The 16,640-nt window shown below is 56.3% G+C and overlaps 1 protein-coding gene across 1 annotated transcript in view; it reads right to left on the bottom strand.

The window, feature by feature from the left end:
- Positions 1-3,832: 3,832 nt before the first annotated feature.
- AGRN (agrin) overlaps positions 3,833-16,640 on the bottom strand; it is a 105,531-nt gene continuing 92,723 nt past the window's right edge. The window contains 10 exon segments of the mRNA XM_068414456.1: positions 3,833-6,156; positions 6,327-6,430; positions 7,527-7,751; positions 11,538-11,625; positions 12,501-12,690; positions 12,948-13,064; positions 15,339-15,450; positions 15,758-15,922; positions 16,131-16,227; positions 16,393-16,527. Of these exon segments, the coding sequence (XP_068270557.1) occupies positions 5,999-6,156; positions 6,327-6,430; positions 7,527-7,751; positions 11,538-11,625; positions 12,501-12,690; positions 12,948-13,064; positions 15,339-15,450; positions 15,758-15,922; positions 16,131-16,227; positions 16,393-16,527 (1,391 nt within the window). The 3' untranslated portion in view covers positions 3,833-5,998.

Below are 16,640 nucleotides of genomic sequence, written 5' to 3'. Positions count from 1 at the left end.
GAAAAAGGGGAGATTTAGGTTAGATATCAGGAAGAAATTCTTTGCTGTGAGGGTGGTGAGACCCTGGCCCAGGTTGCCCAGAGAAGCTGTGGCTGCCCCCTCCCTGGCAGTGTTCAAGGCCAGGCTGGATGGGGCTGGGAACAACCTGGTCTAGTGGAAGGTGTCCCTGCCCATGGCAGGGGGTTGGAACTGGATGGGCTTTGAGGTCCCTCCCAACCCAAACCAGTCTGTGATCCTATGATTTCACACCAGCAGCAGTTTCAGACAGCACTCAGTATCCAAACACCATTGAAAGTTTAGATTTTTGATGTTGAGTTCACAAAGGCTTGAGTCACGCTACCAAGAGAACAAAGCAAGCCACCAGACACGGAGCAGCTGAGCCTGGCAAGGCTCAGCCACGTTTGCTGTTACCCCTGAACACCCCCAGCTCAGGGGCCGCTTTGGAGTCAGGAGGGCACAATGTCCCCAGAGTGGGGTTCCCCGCTCTCATCCCAACGTCTATGGTGAGACAGGGATGGTGACACCCAAATCTTCACTGGGGTACGCTGGGGTCACGTGTGCTGTAGGTTTGCTATAGGCTTTATACAAATAGAGCACATTTTGCCATCTGGAATGTAAATTCAGAGGTCTTTAACAAACTCACGTCACATATATGTTGCTTCATATAAAAGACAGAAATTAACCCAAAGAAATGCCCTGAATCTGGCACCTTTCATGAATGCTGGGTGAGAAAACAAGGCCAGCTGTCCAAGAGAGAGGAAAAGCCAGGATACAGCCAGCGAGCCCCCCCCAGTCTACCCGTAGTGGCAAAAATAGCAGTTTTATAACTATAATAAGACTCAGCGAATTCCATGTCTATTCGGGGAATACCCAGAGAGCTGGCAGCAGGAGCCAGCTCATTTCTCAGCGAGGAGGACTGGCGGGTTGCATAGCTTCCCTGCATGCCACTGGATTGCTCACGGGGCAACGAGGACCACAGAGGCCAAATAGCAACCCTGATAACAATGACCCCTGTCCTCTCCTTCCTCATTTCCCCGGCCGTCGAGGCTCCTCGTTACTGGGACCTTCTTTCATAGCACTGAGACTTCATTGTGATGACTTCTGTGCGTGTCTGTCTCACACAGCCGGGGGGAACAAGACCCTTTCTCAGGGCAATGCAGATGGTCACGGAGGGATTGCTGCTCAGCTTCTTGGCTAAAAATGGATCAAAAGGAAACCCCTGGAACACATCTCCCCCCTTCTTGTAAGGTACTGGTTTGTACACTATGAAACTGGGACACACAGAATTCCCAGTGGACAGGGCAGAAGGTCCCCAGTGAGAACAGGGTTGCTGTGGCACCAAAATGTGGCCACTGCTGGAGGGGAGAAGCAGTCACACGGGACAGGAGACTCAGGAGAAAGCTCATCAGGAGGCTTTGTGTCCAGGCTGATCTCCGGGTTAAGACACCAGACTCTCTGCGGGGAGAAGAAGGGTGTCTCTGAGGATGTTAAGTTCTGGGAACAACGCTCCCAGGTGCCTTTAATGCCTGCAGTGAGGACAGCCATAAAGATCCCATTTCAGCTGCATCAGTCATCCAGAGGAGCGCCTGGTGCTACTCAAAGTCACTTATTTCCTCCTGTTCATTGATACAAGCACAGATTCACACGCTTGATCTCTCATTTGCAGGCTGCAAAGGGCTGGCTGGGTACCAGGACGCAGCCACATCACATCGCTCTCCAGCAGCTGGTGGTGGGAACGCAGAGGAAGCGACTGGGATTCCAGACTGAACTAGTCCCATTCCCTCAGGTCCACATGGGGCCAGGACTCTCGTGTCCCATCCACCTGAGAGATGGCAGCTCAGGCAGCCCAGCACCCCTGCGTGCACAGAATCCCAGAATCACTCAGGTTGGAAGAGCCCTCTGGGCTCATCGAGTCCAACCATTGCCCTGACACCACCATGGCAACTAGACCCTGGCAATGGTGCCTTCGCTCCCCGTGAGCGCAGATGGGGCAGCCAGGCTTGATGGGCACATGGTGTGCTCCAGGGCAAGGGCTACCAGAAAGCGTGGCCAGGCCATTCCCCTGAGTCATGCTCGCTGCCTGCCCAAGCGTGCCCCCAGTGCCGCTCCTGTCCTTCTTTCCTTCCTCTTTCCCCTCACAATGGGTTTTTTCCAGCCTGTAGTAAAAACAAAACCCCATCCATCTGCTGGAGCTCAGCTTTTCCTTCTGGCCAAGACAACGATAGCTTTTTCTCCTCTGGCTTTGCAGCGAGCTGGCAAAACGCCCGTGGCAGAGGTACTGCCTCTGCAAGTCCACGCCTGTTGTGGCATAATAAGGTCATTGTCAAGAAGACGCTGCACCAGGAGGCTGATCTTGAGCAAAACGTGGCCCCGGTTATGAGTTGTGCAACCCCTGTGGCTGCTCAAACACTGGCCTCATTGTTTCCCATTGTGAGTCTTCGGCGTCTCGTTGTCCATTGAAAAGCCGGTTCCTACTGAGCTGGTGCAGACACCAATCGAGTGTGCATCGCTGCTGGATGTCAACACGACTCCGTTTGCTAAATTAGCTGCCTCCCAAATGGCAGGAAACCATTCCTGTGAGTTCTTTCCTCACTTCACACCACTTGGATGAACACGAGCTCTTGATTGAACAAAATTCTCCACCTCCCACCTTCTTTTCCTGCAGGAGGATGAAGCTGCAGAGCTCTGAGGGTGAGGGCTCTGGCCAGGTGGAAATGCCCCATTAGGAAAACCTGATTATAGCAGGAAATTAGACGCTGGTACCTCTCAAACCACATCCTGCTTGCATGCTTGTGGCTGATTTTCCATGGTTCCTCAGCTCACAGAGGGTAAAACCCAGGGGAAACTGCTGCCATCAGTGAGAAGCAGGCCACAGAAGCATCACTCGTTGACATGGTGTGATGTCAATGGGATACAAAGCCTCTTTAGAAAATGCTACCTAAGAAGAGGTGATAAAAGCATGCATGGCAAAGAAGGAAAAGCTGGTGGATACTTGAATAGGCAAAACCATTCAGCGTGTGATCAGCTGGCCACAGAGGACGGGAAGTAAAGACACACAGAAGTCCTCCTCCTGCAAACGTTGGGTGGGTAGGGTTGAGGTTGGCATTCATAAAGATACAACAGGTACCTGCATGAGCCACTCTGGTTCTAAGGGACATAGAGAGGGAGATCCTGGTTTGACTTCACACAGCGTCCACCCAGGAGATGGACACACACCAGCACACAGTACAAAGAAGAATAAAAAAAAGCAACAGGCCCCTTAAAAACATATTTAATAGTTTCCAAACTTTATTTCATGGTGATTGACGAAAGACACAAGTTAGTAATGGTTATATCATGCTGCTCCTCTACTGTGCATTGCCCTTCAGAATTCATACAGCAGTTCACAATGGTCATTAATTTACCCTATAAATGAAGCCACATGGACATCTTTTTTTAAAAAAAAAGCAAAAAAAAACCAAACCCAAACCTCAATGTCTTTTTTTTTTTGTACATACATGTTATAAATGCTATTAAAAAATAAAGCCGAAGTTAAGTGCACAGCCCCTAGGGAGCACTGCTGAATCTGACCTTGGTTCAAGATGCTTGACAACGAGGACACAAGGTCCTGTTTTAAGGCATTTCCAAGCCCCAGCAAAAGCAGACAGAGTTTTTGTTTAGTTAGTTTTTTTTTTTTTTTGCAGTGACCCTGGCTTCATTTCAGTGGCATTCTAGAAAATTAGCAGCTTCCTCTGCGCATGCCCCTGCCCCTCTGGAGTGGGCACATCCAGCCCTCAGCCAACGCATCGCCCAACTAGAACTCAACGTTCTCCAAAACACGGGTCGAGGGGCTCGCGCTTCCCTCCCATCCCACCCCATCCTGCAGCCCTAGTTAGCCCCACGCTACGCCTCGGGATCAAAACACAGCAGTCCACCCCTTTCACGACACGGTCACAGTAACCCCCCCACCAGGAACCACAAATTTATATACAGAAGCCACTTAAAATGTGGTATCGCCACACACACACACAGCCACACACCCACCCGCCCCGGAGGCTCCATCCCACAGAGGGCACAGCCCCCCGTGAAATATTTAACCACTGGATTTTTAGAGGAATGTCAATAGATTAGGCATAGATTTCTTTAATAAAAAAAAAAAGAAGAAAAAAACAAAATCCAAGTGGTTTTACACCTTGTTCTTCCCCTTTGTTCCATCTGCGTTCAGAGCTCACCCTGAGAAAAGCAATTTGACTTTTCATCGCTCAAAATTTAGTGCCAAGAAACATTTTTAGTGAAAGGACACTGCAAGGTGTGCTAGAAATTTAGGGTAAAAATGCAAAGTGATGGCACTCTGGAAATTAATTAACGCTTGATACCTGGTGGGATCCTTCAGATTCATTCTGTACGCTCCATAAAGGTTGTACCCAGAGCAATGCCAGCTGCCACCTCAGGGTGGGAAAGGGACACCACGGTTGTGTCCCAGTGGTAGAAAGGGACATAGATGCTCCACAGCATCAGTAAATCCTTCTCACCGAGAAGGAACCAGGAGGGAGGGGGTGAGTTATTTCATGACTGCAACCCCTTTGCTCTCCTGAGGAGATGCAGGGTTTGCACGCGGGTGGGTGATGGCTGATGGACACTCATGAACACACCTACATTCACTCAGACACACACACACACTGGCTTTGTAACTGGCACCACAGTATTTGCTTTCAAGCTTTGCACGGAGGAAGAAAACGCTTAAAAAAACTCCCTCCTCCCCAGCACTGCTGCCTCAACAGCTGACTCGCGCCCCATTCCCAGCTGGCAGCATCCAGAGAAGCTTTGATCACGGCGTGGAAGACCCTGCATTGCCTTGGGCATTGCAAAAACTTGAAGTCAAAGGTAAAACACTCCAATTACTCTTCATGGGAGAGGCTCTAAGACCAGCTCCACAGAGGTTCACATGCTGGCCAGCTGCAATCATCCTCATGGTAGACAGAGGGCAAGTCATGCCCACAGGTTGGAAAACGGACATGGGTCATGGAAGGACACATCCAACAGGGTTTTTTTAAAGTGAAAAGGGACCCAGTCCCCATGCCCTCACAGCGCTGGAAGAGGGAGAGCACTTCCAGCTCTTGAAGACATGCTGCAAGTTCTCCTCGTGCACGGGAGGGCAAGGCTCGGTACACAGCAGCTCTTGGGAAGAGCAGCCAGGGCAAGCAGGTGGTTAGGACATGTCTGGATAAACACAAAGCGTGGAAATGAGGTTTCACAGCTGCTTCTGCACATGTCCAAGAGGAGGAGGAGGAGGAGGAGAGCCAACAGAGAAATCACCGTTTCCCCCACAGCACCTCTCAGTCCAGCAAACAGTCATAAGACAACCAAAGAGCAATGCTTTTCTGCCTGCTCAGAGCAGACCTTGGTCTCTCTTCCAGTGCATGGCATCCCTGATTTTAACAGAGCATGAAGGAGAAAAGCACTTGAGATTCTTACACACATAAATTATAGTGAGAGGAAGGTGGGGAGGAGGGAGAGAGGGTGAACACAAGGCCAGGAGAAGGCTTGGCAGAGCCAGGCGCCCGAGCACGGTGGCAATTCCCACTTCTCTCTGGTGGCCCCTTCCCAGCTCAGGCAGCACCGTGGAGGGCGGTGAGTCCCCAAAGGCACCAGCATCCTTTCCCCCGCCGGCGTCAACACCAGCCCAAGAACACAAGTAAGGAGGGGGAAAAAAAAAAAATAACCCAAAAAGAAGCTTCAAGTATGAATACGATTTACAATGCAGGTGCAACGGGGAAGTTCTTCTGTCACTTCTCGGAGACTTGGTTCAAGGTTTGTTCTTTGTTGCTGCTGTTTGATTAGAGTCTGACTGACCTGGATAGACTGCAACCGAACAAATAACCCAAAAGAAAAGGTGTTTCCTCCCCTCCCTTTCCCCCCTCCCCCCCAAAAATATAAAAAGCAATAAGTTTACAAAAATAGAAAATAATTACAGCAATAGGCAGGAGGGAGGGAAGGAGAAGGAAGGGTCCCTGGGGGTCTATTTGGCTGAGCAGTGTAATATCGTGGGGTTGTTTAAAGCGTCCTCCACCAGGTGCAGTTCTTGGCGGTCGACAATCACGTCCCTTATGCAGCCGATGAAGCCGGTGCTGTAGGCCTTGGGCAGCTTGGGAGCCACGCTCAGCTTCTCCATCCCCCCTGCAAGAGACAGCGCAGAGGGTCGGGGTGGGAGGACAAAGGACGTGGTGCCACCTGGGAGGCAAAGGTGTCCCACTGAAACGAGTGATGGAGCACCGAGGTGCCAGCTCCAGCTCTGAGCCCTCAGCAAGGGTAGGGTCACCCTTCCCACCCTTCCCACACCGACTCACCCAGCCACAGGGCCCCGTCTGTGTCTAGCTGGGTTGCACCGAGCGGAGAAGAACCAGCAATGGGGGCTTCGTTGCCGACTTGAAGGGAACCTTCTCTCTGTACCCTGCTCCCCGAGGGAGGGAAGAAGAAACAGAAGATGATGAGCAACCTTGGAGGAAAAACCCAGAGCTGCCCTCTGCTTCACACTAAACCCACACACTGGGCACCATCAGCCCTTCTCAAGATGTTGAGGTGTTGGAGCAAGCCCAGAAGAGGGCGACCAAGCTGGTGAAGGGTCTGGAGGGTCTGACCTACGAGGAACGGCTGAGGGAGCTGGGGGTGTTTAGCCTGGAGAAGAGGAGGCTCAGAGGTGACCTTAGTGCAGTCTACAACTACCTGAAGGGAGGTTGTAGCGCAGTGGGAGTCGGCCTCTTCTCCCGGGCAACCAGCGATAGGACAAGAGGACACAGCCTCACGCTTCACCAGGGGAGGCTCAGGTTGGACATTAGGAAGCATTTCTTCTCAGCAAGGGTCATTAGCCATTGGAAGGGGCTGCCCAGGGATGTGGTGGAGTCACCATCTCTGGAGAGGTTTAAGAAAAGCCTGGACATGGCCCTTAGTGCCCTGGTCTAGTTGACAGGGTGGTGTCAGGGCAATGGTTGGACTCGATGATCCCAGAGGGCTCTTCCAACCTCATTGATTCTGGGATTCTGTGTGATTCTCCACCCGCAGAGGAGCGGGCAGCAGAGCCCTCCCTCAGGCCACGGAGCGGTCCTTGGTGTAATGCCTCCCCTCCGGCATGCCCCGAGCATCTCGCAGCCCCGCTGCCAGCCCTGCCAGCGGCCACAGCTTCCTCCAGACCCATCAGCAGAACTCTCTGGCACGCCAGCCGCGTGACCCGCTCCCCGCTCCCACCACCAACTAAAATAAAAGGGATGGCTCGGGCTCAGCGCGCACAGAATGTCAAACCCTCGGCCAGCTAAAATAAAAGGCACGACCCCGCCGTACCTCCTCGAGCCTGCCCCTCTGACATTTCCAGGCGAGCCACAACACGCACCCCTCCAGCGCGGCACTGCCCACATGCCTCTCCTCTATTATTATCCAAGAAGAGCAGTGACCCTCGGGGATCACAGGGCACGGAGCCACAGCCGTGACTCAGGTTCCCTACTTGACAGCTCGCCCACCCCAGAGCGATCTCCCCTCCTTGCTACCCTTCGCACCTGGATGCTTTGATGTGGATCCACTGGTTGGTGTTGACTGGGACCGTGGATCGTAGGACGACGGGTTTGGAGCCGAGGTCGTAGGTCATTTGCACGAAGCCATCCACTATGGCGAGGGCGATGTAGTCTGATCGCTCCAGCCCCTTCCCGCTCCACAGGATCAGCCCCTGAGTGGCTTCTGTTTTGATGCTTAGTTCAAAGTGGTTTGATTGCAAGGCCTTCTCGCTGCACGGGGGGACGGGAGCAGTGGGGGAAGACAGAAGAGAGTTAAAAACATGGCTACAAAAGCAACAGGCAGCCAGTCAGCTCCTTGGAGCAGCCTTCTCTGTTCCCAGCCAACCAGCTCACCTGCTGAGGATAACCTTCAACCAGCCTTTGGCATCAGGCTCTGCATGGGGTCTCAGTCCCCACCTGCCTTTGCAAAACCCCAGGCCTGCTCAGAAGGAATGGAAGGCTCTGAACAAGGCCACAAGACCACGGAAATGTCCCTCTGGAGGTCTCTGACCCAGCTCCCACTCAGAGCAGGACCACTGGCTCTGCCCAGCTGAGCTTGGGAACACCAGCACTGGAGCTCTTCCATCTCCCTTGCTGACCCAGTTCTCCTGGGGATGAAGTGTTTTCCCCAACATCCAGCTTGAACCTCCAAAGACACAGCCTGGGGCTCCTGCCCCTTGCTTTTGCCCTCCATGGAGCTCAAGTTCAGACACATCAACCCCTGCAAGCTGTGACACGAGTCTTGGTTTTGCCTCATCGTCTGCAGGTGCTGAAGGAAGGGGTCTGTTATGTGGGCTGGTGAACAGCACCGGGCTGGCCCCGATCCAGCAAAGCCTTCTTTCTCCTAGACACAGTATATTTTCCCAAGGGAGGAACGAAGGAAGGACAGGATTTCCCCCACACTGGCGTCCCCATCTTTGCTCAGGCCCTTCTGGAACAGGCAAAAGGCCCTTGCCCACAGGACAGGCTGCCACATGGAGCTGCCATCCCCTCTCCCGGGATGCTCTGAGACACACCGCTGACACGTGTGCACAGAGACCAGACAATATGGGCAACACAGACAGCTTTTTATTCCCAGGGGACACTATGTCCAAAGGGCTGGACGAGGGCTGTGCTGTCCAGGTGACCCAGCCTCCCCCTTCTGTTTGCTGCCTAGGTGCCCCGGGAGCGAGGGCCAGAGCTGGAGCTGCTGATCCTACGCTGGAAGGACAGGGCTTCCTTCACGTTTACTCTCATCCCCCGCAGAGCTGTACACCTTATAAATAAAAAGCCGAAGGTGTGGACACACAGAACACACACAGAGACAGAGACATGCTGAGGCAGCGACAGCAGAGCACGAGACACGAGAGCTGGAAGCCTGGCACAGACTCACCTGGGCTCCGCGGGGTAGTCCAGCGCGTCGGGACTAAGGTGCAGGAAGAAAGGGGAGCATGCGATAAGCGCAGGGCAGCAGAGGAGACCCTTCCCTCCCACCCCGCTCCCAGCCAGGGAACAGCCCTTCACCCTACACCATGCCCAAGCTGAGAAAACCACCCAGCGTGAGCAGGGAGCCCCAGCCGCTGTCCTTGGGGCTGAGCTTCCTCAAGCCAGCGAGACAGGCTGGCTTAGGTTCAGGCTAGACATTAGGAAGCATTTCTTCTCAGCAAGGGTCATCAGACATTGGAAGGGGCTGCCCAGGGATGTGGTGGAGTCACCATCTCTGGAGGGGTTTAAGAAAAGACTGGACATGGCACTTAGTGCCCTGGTCTAGTTGCCATGGAGGTGTCAGGGCAATGGTTGGACTCGATGATCCCAGAGGGCTCTTCCAACCTGAGTGATTGATTCTGTGAGACACGTCTGCAAGTTGTTGCTTACACAGGGTGAGCATAATAATGCCAACGAGTGAATCCAGCCCTGTCCCGGCCGTGCAGGGACTCTGCAGTGGGTCAGGACTATGAGTGCTCCTGCTAATCCCCACGCTACCCAGGACAGGACAGAGCAGCTTTTGGTCCACGGCTCTGTGTGAGGATGCTTTCCTGGGCAGACCTGAGGGCAGGTCCCGGGCTGGTTCCTTGGGATGCTGCAGCAGGTGATGGCTGAACCGACCTGTGAGGCATCTGAGCCAGCCCTGGGGTGCTCGGGCAGCACAGGGGGCATGGGGCAGGGGAAACCCAGAGTACAGCTGTGCTGCTGGCACCGCCCGCGAGGGGCTACGGGCACGGCATTACAATCAGCTCCAGCTAGATGTATATATATATAAATGTACGTTCAGAAAAATATAAAAAGTACGGGCATGTCCTGGCCAGCAGAGCCCGGAGAAGTGATCGGAGTGTCAGTCCTGCCCAAGGCACACCCCGGTGTCTGCCTGGAGGCAGAAGAAACTACTTTTTATGGGCAGCCCACTGGGTCCTTCAGCCCTGCCAAGTCCCAGCAGAGCGAGCCGGGGAGAAGCGCTAAGCTCCCTGGCAGGATGGGGCACGCACGGCCAAAATAGGCTGGGAGGAGGCTGGGGATGGCGACCTTCCCTCTGCAGAGCACTGGGAGAGGCAGGACGGGAAGGTGGCAGCTTTCTGCTCGTCTGCAGGGACATGGCTCGTGTCTGCGCAGAGGGACAGCTGGGCACTCGGCCACGTGGCAGAGCTGCTGTGCAGGCTGCTACATGCCTCTTGGTGCTGTCGGGCACTGCCTAGCTTGGGAGGATGCTTGGCTCCTGAAAAGCCCTTTCCAAGACACTAGAGCACCTCCCGAAGGGTTGTGAACGTGCAGGCGACGGGCTCTGCGGCTCCCCGGGTGCTGACATGCACGCATGCACGCAACTCAGCCCCCCCAGCCCCTGCCTGACCCCAGAAATGAGGTGAAATGGGGATGTGACAGGCAGCTATCACTCAAACTCTCCCCCCCAGCAGGGAATATAGCTGCATGAACCAGAGCTTCTCTTCCACTTGAAAGAAACCCTTGTCCCCATCCGCATGCCTGAGCCCTTCCTCTGCCCCCGTTGTGAGGGGTTGCCCAAGCCACGCAGCCCTCACTGGGGGACCCTCTCCTAGTGCCAGCCTGGCCTCCTCGCTACGGCTCAACACCACGTCCTGGCTGTGTTGGGACCCCTGCACAGCCGCCAGCCCCTCACCCTGAAACGGGAACGCCTGCCCATGGCAGAGCCCCAGGTTCCTCCTCCTCCCACCCCTGCCCCGCGGGCTGGTGGTCAGGGTGGCGATGGGAGGACGTGGTGGAGGGCGGATGGCTGCAGGGAGGAGGTGGGCAGCGGGGAGGACCGTACTTACGCGGGGATCTCATTGGTCAGGTGGCTTGAAAACAAAGAAACGAGGACGTTGAGAAGAGACACGGACAGACAGAGACTGACAGACAACAGCTCAAGGCAGACGCCCTCCCCAGGCAGAGCGTTAGGGCAGCGGGGAGGCTGGGGGGGTGAGACAGAGCCTAATCCCACACCCTGTCACTGGGAATCGGTCACAGGGGTTGCAGGAGCACAGTGCTGAGGGAGGGTCCTGAGCCAGACAGCAGTGGCCCGAGGGTCTCCTGGAGGAGACATACCCAGCCCAGAAGAGGACCTCAGTCAGCGGCTGTGTACTGGGCTCTGCTTCTGGAGAGGGAGAAGACCCAGGGACCAGGACGGCCACAGAGACCACAGGGTCCAAAGACGTACCCCTAGCCCATGGGGTCAGGGTCGAGCAGGCGCTGGAGAAGGGTGCCCCCAGCCAGGAGCAGGGCACAGGGCACAGGGCACATTAACCACCTTCATCCCACTCCCAAACCAGCCTGTGCTAACCCAGAATGTGGCCCAGACACTGAGGAACGTGAGCCCGCAGAGCTGAAGCTGGCCAGGCACTGCCATGGTGGGGACAGCCCTCTGGCATCGAGGCAGCTTTAGAGGTAAGGGCTGGAAGGAGCGCTCACGACCCCAGGTTGGTTTCCCCTTCTTTGAGCACTGCACTTGGACTTCGTCGCCCCTGGCTCTTCCTCCTGCTGACAGCCCTAACTCCTCGTTTGGACCTTGGTTCAGCTCAGCAGCCAAGTTACCTCTTTGTCACGGCATTGTGGTACTCCATGTATGTCCTACCATCAAAAGCAATGGCCTCTGCATCTCCAGCAGCCTTCTCAATGATCACTGGAGGAGGGAAAAAGAGGAGCTGTCAGGCAACGTAGCATGGCCTGTCCATCCTTGGAGGCAAGGAAAACCCCCCTTTACACTGAGCATTCACCACAGGATGAAGGCATGCACAAACCTGCTGTCCCTTGGGGCAGGTCAGCGCTGCGGCACTCTAAGCTGGGCAGGAGCCTGGGCTCAGTGACAACCCAAGTGCTAATCTCAGGAGGTTGGACAAGAGGACACAGCCTCAAGCTGCACCAGGGGAGGTTCAGGTTGGACATTAGGAAGCATTTCTTCTCAGCAAGGGTCATTAGCCATTGGAAGGGGCTGCCCAGGGAGGTGGTGGAGTCACCATCTCTGGAGGTGTTTAAGAAAAGCCTGGACATGGCACTTAGTGCCATGGTCTAGTTGCCATGGTGGTGTCAGGGCAATGGTTGGACTCGATGATCCCAGAGGGCTCTTCCAACCCCATTGATTCTGTGATTCTGTAGCAGGGAAGAAACCCTGATCTGGAGACAGCTAGGCATTGCTCAGGCCCTCCAGCTGAACCTGCGATGGCACCAAACCACGTTTCCCTGCCCCAGGCTGCCTCAAGTGAGCAGAGCGACATAAGACAGGGTCAGAACGGTGACAGGGCTGGCTGCTCTACCCTGGGGCAGCAGCGTTTGCCATACGGCACTGCCCCAACATCCCAGCTGCACAACAGTGCCAGCCTGCAAATGCCACGGCTTGTTTCCCCTGGATCCCTCCCAGCAGCCACAGCAAGGACAGGACCTGAGGCTTGGCCCAAGCGCCGCGCTGTCCTGCTGCCACCAGTTCATCATGGAAGCAGTTTCATTGCTGCTCCTGGCAGCGGGTGAGGGTCTGTGCCCAGCCTGCCCTGGCACTCTCACCTTTCTCGCAGTGAGCCCCGGAGAAGCCCCTCTGGCAGGCACACTCGTAGCTCTCCAGCCGGGGGCTGCACGTGCCGCCGTTCTGGCACGGGTTGGGTTTCTGGGTGCAGGGGTGGCCTCGGAAGGGCGAGATCTCGATGGCACTGCGGATGTTCTGCTCCCTCAGCACGGGCACCCCCTTGACCGAGATCTGGCAAGTGCGAGCAAGGGGAAGAGCAAGAGTCAGCTGTGCTGGGGGGGGACAGAGCCAGCACCCTTGGGGGCAAGGGGGAGATGGGAATGCAGCCCCCCACCACTGCCACCCACCACTGCCACTTCTCAACTGGGCAGGTCCCCCGTGCACATGGACCCACGTGCCAGGGCAGCCTTGTCCCAGGCTCATCCCCGCTCCTCTCCGGTGATGTCGATGGCGCATCACCCGCCCCGGGCTGCCCGGTACGGCCTTACCCTCTGCACAGCTCCATCAAAGCTGGTGGAGATGGCAGCTGCTCGAGCGAGCTTGCTGAAATCAGGGGCTCCCCCCACATAAAATGGCTCCTTCAGGTTCAGGAAGGTGTGAGGCACCTGGAGAGGAGAGGGGAGAAGGTGAGATGGAGAAGGTGAGAGGGAGAAGGCGTCAGGCTATCCCTAAGCTGTGAGCTGGGCACTTGGCCCAGCTCCGCGAGGACTAAGGGAGGCTGTGGGCAGAGCAGGCACAGCCAGGAGCTGGGCTGGGGGAGAGAAAGCAACACCCACCTGTCCCCCGGGCTCCCCACTGCCTGCCGCCCTCCCTCGAGGCACAGGCCGTGCCCTGCTAGCCATCTCTGGGGGGCCGGAGCAGGAGAGCCCTGCCCGAGGGCAGGCAGGGAGGAGGTGGGCAGGGAGAGGTAGGCTGGGCTCAGCATCCCGCTTGGGACCAGCTCCCCACCTTCTCCTCCCCTCCCTGTGCTGCTCCTGGCCCCCCTGCCCCAGCCCAGCTGCCCCACATGCCCTGCCATCCTCTGCCTCCCTGCCCAGCCACCAGGACCTGCCGCTGGCCACCAGCCACGGCACTGCCGGGCTGAGCCACTGCTGAACACAGGATGAGCTCTGGGCATCGGGCACCAGCCCAGGCTGTGTGAAGGAGAAAGGGGCCCCCAGTGAACCTCCACAGGCCAAGCTGCACGGGCTCACCTGGCACACAAGGAAAAGATTTTCCTCTTGATTTAATTTGGGGAGATGCTGTTCTAATGCCCTCAGGCGTGGAGGCCTCTGGCTTTGTGTCACCCCCAAAACCAAGTGAACAAACGTCGCTTCAGGGCTAATGGTTAAACCCGAACTTGTACCAGAGGGACTCAGCTTGGGTTCATAGAACCATAGAATGTCAGGGGTTGGAAGGGACCTCTGGAGATCATCGAGTCCAACCCCCCCTGCCAGAGCAGGGCCACAGGAACGCATCCAGATGGGTCTTGAAAGTCTCCAGAGAAGGAGACTCCCCCCCTCCCTGGGCAGCCTGTGCCAGGGCTCTGGCACCCTCACAGCAAAGAGGTTCCTCCTCATAGGAGGAGTAAAGAAGTTCCACCCGGGCTGGACCCCGAGGTGTGGATGCAGGGGTGTGAATCGCTAGCTAATGCTTTGTGGGGTTAACACGAGGAACATGACCAGATTAATTGAAATGCATCCGAAACATGAAACAACTGGTGGGGAATTAATGAGGGAGGAGGAAACGAGTGTCTCTAGTCTACAGAGATCCTAAAGCTGCTTGGTCAGGTGGGAAGGGGAGTGGGTGAAACACTGAGATCTGAATGGAAAACAAACGAAAAATAAAGAACAACGTGCCAATGGCAGATGAGATGGAGGTGCGGTGGGTCATACTTATCTGTACCTTACGGGATTTCTGGGATCCAGACAGCAGGGGAGGGAAAAATACAAATGAAAATCAACGGGAGAGAGAGAAAGAGAGAAAAGGGAGATCAGTGGGTAACATCGTCACATGCAGGGCTGCAAGAGCAGGGCTGCAACCAGTGCCCGGGGTAGGCAGGGGAGGGGACAGGGAGCTGACGAGGGCAGGGAGTGCCTTGTGTGTCTGCCCTGATACGGGGACAGTTGAGGACCTGCAAAAAAAGGGGGGTGTGCATGGGGGGCTCAAACACATCCCCAAAGCCGAGCCCCAGGAACCAGGGTACACGTGTGGCTGGCAAAGGGGCGGCAGCTCTGCGGGTGCCGGTGGACATGAAGGAACGAGGAGCTGGGAGAGGGGTGCAGCTGCTGTCTCCCAGCACCAGAGCAGCTAGGAGGGGCAGGCAAGCTCTGCCCTGCAGCAGCCTTTTCCCCAGGTCTGGCCCATTCTCCTTCACCCTTGAGGCCGTGCACCACCAGGACTGACAGCCCCCGAGAACCTCACAGCTCATCTCACACATGAGAGGAGCAGGGCTGGAAGCCCAGAGCTCTCCCCTGGCCCACTGTGAGTTAATTTTCTTCAACGCAGATAATTTGTGCCTGTGTTTTGGATTTGTGCTGGGAACAGCGTTGATAACTCAGGAATGGTTTAGTTATCGCTGAGCAGTGCTTACACGGAGCCAAGGCTCCCCACACCCCCCCGCCAGCGAACAGGCTGGGGGGGCAGGAAAAGCTGAGAGCAGACACAGCCAGGCCAGCTGACTCCCAAGGGACAGTCCAGACCATATGGCACCACGCTCAGCAATAAGACTAGGGGGGAGGTTGGCTGGGGGGACCAACTGTTCTTATCTCAACCCACGAGTTTTCTCACTTTTACCCTTCCAATTCTCTTCCCCCATCCTGCTGGGGGGAGCAGTGACCCAGCAGCTGTGTGGTGCTTAGTTGCCAGCTGGGGTTAAACCATGACACCCATCAACTCACCGGCGACTCTCCCATCACCCTCTCGCCGTTGTTGATCCTCATGACCCCTTTGCGCCCGTTCCTCTCCAACAAGACGCTTATCCAGGTGTTGAGGGGAACCGGCTCTTTGCTCCTGGTGATGAGGAGGAAGGAGAAGGCACATGAATGAGAGCTCTGCCGTGACCACCTGCAGACACAGCGCTGGAAACCTCCCCTGACCAGTGTGGGCACAAGCTGGGGGCAGGCCTAGCTCTGGGGGACAGCCACCCACGAGCCATTACTGCAAACAGCCGAGGCCAGTATGAAGCCTGCTCCCCTCCCAGCTTCCTTAGGGAAGCTCAAATCCAGTGCTGGACACTGAAAGCCACCACTGTCCCTCTCCTGCCTCTGTTGTCACCACCACGGTGATGAGCAGCCCGCCAGCCCGCAGCCCACCCTACCTCAGCACAGCCGCCCCTTTGCCCAGGTCGTATCGGTACTCCAGGTAGCCATCGTGTAAGGCCAGGGAGACAAAGTCCCCTTTGCCATCTGTCTTCTGCCCGTTGTAGAAGATCATGCCGTTGGGGTTCTTGGCCAGGAACACAACTTCCATAGACATTTTGTCCCTGAGGAGAGAAGGGTTACAGATACCCTCCGATCCAGCTGCCCACGCGCTCTCTTCCTCTGCCCCTGCGTGCTGAGCCCTTGGAAGTCCTCTGCCTGCCTGGGACCACAGGTATGGCAGAGATGACCCCCTGGAAGGCACCCTTGCCGGGTAAGGGACACATCGGCCGTGCTCAGGATGCCGCCCCTCTCCCCTTCCCTGGCACTTACTGCAGGTCAGGAACGAAGGTCTGCAGCCCGTTCAGCTCCAGGTAGGAGAAGCCATTGAACTCCGGGAGGAAGGGCATGGTGTGGTCCTGCTCTGTCACTGGGCACAAACGAGGGAATGGTGAGGAAGAGGAGGCAGAGCAGCTTCAGCCAGTGCCCCAGTGCCGCAGCAGGCGAGGCTTCCTGGCCGCCCCGGCTGGGGAAATCAGCGCCTGCGGTGCCACCCCCTTCCCCAGCCCCGCTCCTCTGCCAGCTCCCGTCCCACCTAGCTCGCAGAAGTCTCCTTCCCGGCCCATGGGACAGGTGCACATGGCACCTCCCTCTGGCAGCACCAGGCAGGTGGCAGAGACGTGGCAGGGCGAAGGGTCGCAGGGGTTCCTCTCGTCGGCACACGTCGGGCCTGCAGCGGAAAAGGCAGCCCTGTCACCTCAGTCTAAATTTGTTGACTTCACTGGATGCAGCTTCACCCTACGCTTCTCCCTCTAACCCACTGCTGGCCCTCCACACCACATC

This window comes from Nyctibius grandis, chromosome 17 (genome assembly GCF_013368605.1).
Source record: "Nyctibius grandis isolate bNycGra1 chromosome 17, bNycGra1.pri, whole genome shotgun sequence".
NCBI classification, from domain to species: Eukaryota; Metazoa; Chordata; class Aves; order Nyctibiiformes; family Nyctibiidae; genus Nyctibius; species Nyctibius grandis.
This window is presented reverse-complemented; position numbering and strand designations above follow the sequence as displayed.